The sequence below is a fragment of the Prenolepis imparis genome, unplaced genomic scaffold, assembly GCF_030444845.1.
Source record: "Prenolepis imparis isolate NDT839.2.m4 unplaced genomic scaffold, iyPreImpa1.0 SCAF_109, whole genome shotgun sequence".
Classification (NCBI taxonomy): domain Eukaryota; kingdom Metazoa; phylum Arthropoda; class Insecta; order Hymenoptera; family Formicidae; genus Prenolepis; species Prenolepis imparis.
Window position 1 is genome coordinate 18,702 of NW_028141267.1, and position 1,929 is coordinate 20,630.

Sequence of the window (1,929 nt, forward strand, 5' to 3'; positions counted from 1 at the left end):
CGCTCTCATTAATTCCGGCTGCATCTTGGCACTGGCGCACCGTGTAATACACACTCACTGTGACCATCAAATTCAACCAGTTAGCAACCAGCCAGCATCCTACTCATTCGGCAATTCGAGAGAACCCAGCCATTCGGAGAGTCGACTGAACTGTCATCGCAGACCAGCCACTTGTGCAGATCAAGTAGTGAGTACACTTATCCACATCGCGTAAAAATAATTAAATCCGCCAACGCGACTTAAATAACCACTATTCTCAGTGGAAATCGCTGCCCGCCAAGCGGTCAAACGCGCCCTCCGGTAGAAACACGACACACACACACACACACTCATATATAATTGTTTATACATGTCCACAAATTCAAATGTCTAATTCTCCGAATATTATTAAGATTTTATTTTTTTTTAAATAAATAATAATTATTTACATTACGCGAATTTAAAGTTTTATTTAAACCCCTGTGTTCCTTCCTATATCCCCCGAGATCGCACAAGGTCCTATCCCGCGTAAAAGGGATTTAATTCCCTTACCGAAAAGGACCGACGAACGGACCCCTGAGATAAGCCAGGTAAAAGCGACTATCCAGTCGTTGACCTGCAAAAGGGCCAGACAGTCCGTTCGACCCGAAATCACACAGACTTCGGGAAAAACATTGTTACGACCTCCTTGCGGCCTATCCTTCCCACAGGTCAGGACGTAACACCTCGAAAGAAGTAGTCAAACATTTGTCTATTCTTTTTCAAAACCTAACGTGTCCAATAAAATTAATTTCAGACAGAGGAACAGCGTTTACCTCCCGGGAGTTCAATAGCTTTGTAAAAGATTATAAAATCATGCATCACCAAGTGGCGGTAGCAGCACCTTGGGCCAATGGACTCGTCGAGCGCGTCAATAGATTTGTTAAATCTTCTCTTAAGAAAGTACTCGAAGATCAATCCAGTTGGGACAAACATTTACTTACCTTACAGTACGTTATAAATAATACGTATCACGTTTCTTTAAAAGCTTCGCCAGCTAAAATCTTATTTGGTTTGGATCAACGTACTCATTCTGATTCCGATTTGGTTAAAGCATTAAATAATATGACTAAAACTGAACTCGATTTTAAAGGCAATCGAAATACTTGCCGCGACTTGGCTATCGAGTCTATTCACAAAATAAAAAATTATAATAAATTGTACTACGACGAGAAGCACAAAAAACCCTCCCAGTACAAAGAAGGAGATTATATTTTAATAAGGGACTCGTTAGTTAAACCAGGGGAAAATAAAAAACTCAAGCCTAATTATAAAGGCCCGTATATAGTGTCTAAAGTTTTAAACAAAAATAGATACGTGGTGCAAGATATACCAGGGTTTAATATTACGGCCAAACCGTACAACTCGGTATTATCTCCAGACCGCATGAAACCCTGGGTTAAGCCCATTAACGTTGTATTACAATGTACATAGTTTTGTATTATATTATTAATAAGTTTACATTTGTACCTCGTTAATTTTAAGAACCTTAGTATTAAGACTGGATATATATATACACATATATATTGTACCTGGAAATGGCTGTAATTAACTCTATTTTAATTTTAGGAATTCTGTGCCAATTAGATAGTCAATCAGTTGAGTTGATTCCTTGATTTAGCACTCCTAACTCTGCGCTTTCAAGTTATAGTTCCTCTCGAAAAGTTTAGCAGCTATTTTTATTATGATACTTAAATTCCTAGGTCGCACTGTTTTTCTTTTATTAATATTATATTTTGTACTCTTACATTTTATTTTTAGTTTGATCTCAAACGAACAGCTCATTTTACGTTAACAGGAAATACTCTGCGTTAATCACTCTTGTTTTATATTCATTTTGCATTCAATATAGTCTATTAAGAGAAATTATATTGCGTTAAATATTGGTTGTACTCGGAAAACATTCGAGAC

At 37.3% G+C, this 1,929-nt stretch overlaps 1 protein-coding gene across 1 annotated transcript; it reads left to right on the forward strand.

Moving 5' to 3' along the window:
• Positions 1-834: 834 nt before the first annotated feature.
• Positions 835-1,452, forward strand: LOC145947632 (uncharacterized). The gene has a single exon (XM_083057421.1). It carries the CDS (start codon positions 835-837, stop codon positions 1,450-1,452), a length of 618 nt encoding a protein of 205 aa, XP_082913547.1.
• Positions 1,453-1,929: the final 477 nt, after the last annotated feature.

What these genes read in the sequence shown, in the direction of transcription:
- LOC145947632 (XM_083057421.1), top strand. Translation starts at nt 835, where the DNA reads ATGCATCACCAAGTGGCGGTAGCAGCACCTTGGGCCAATGGACTCGTC.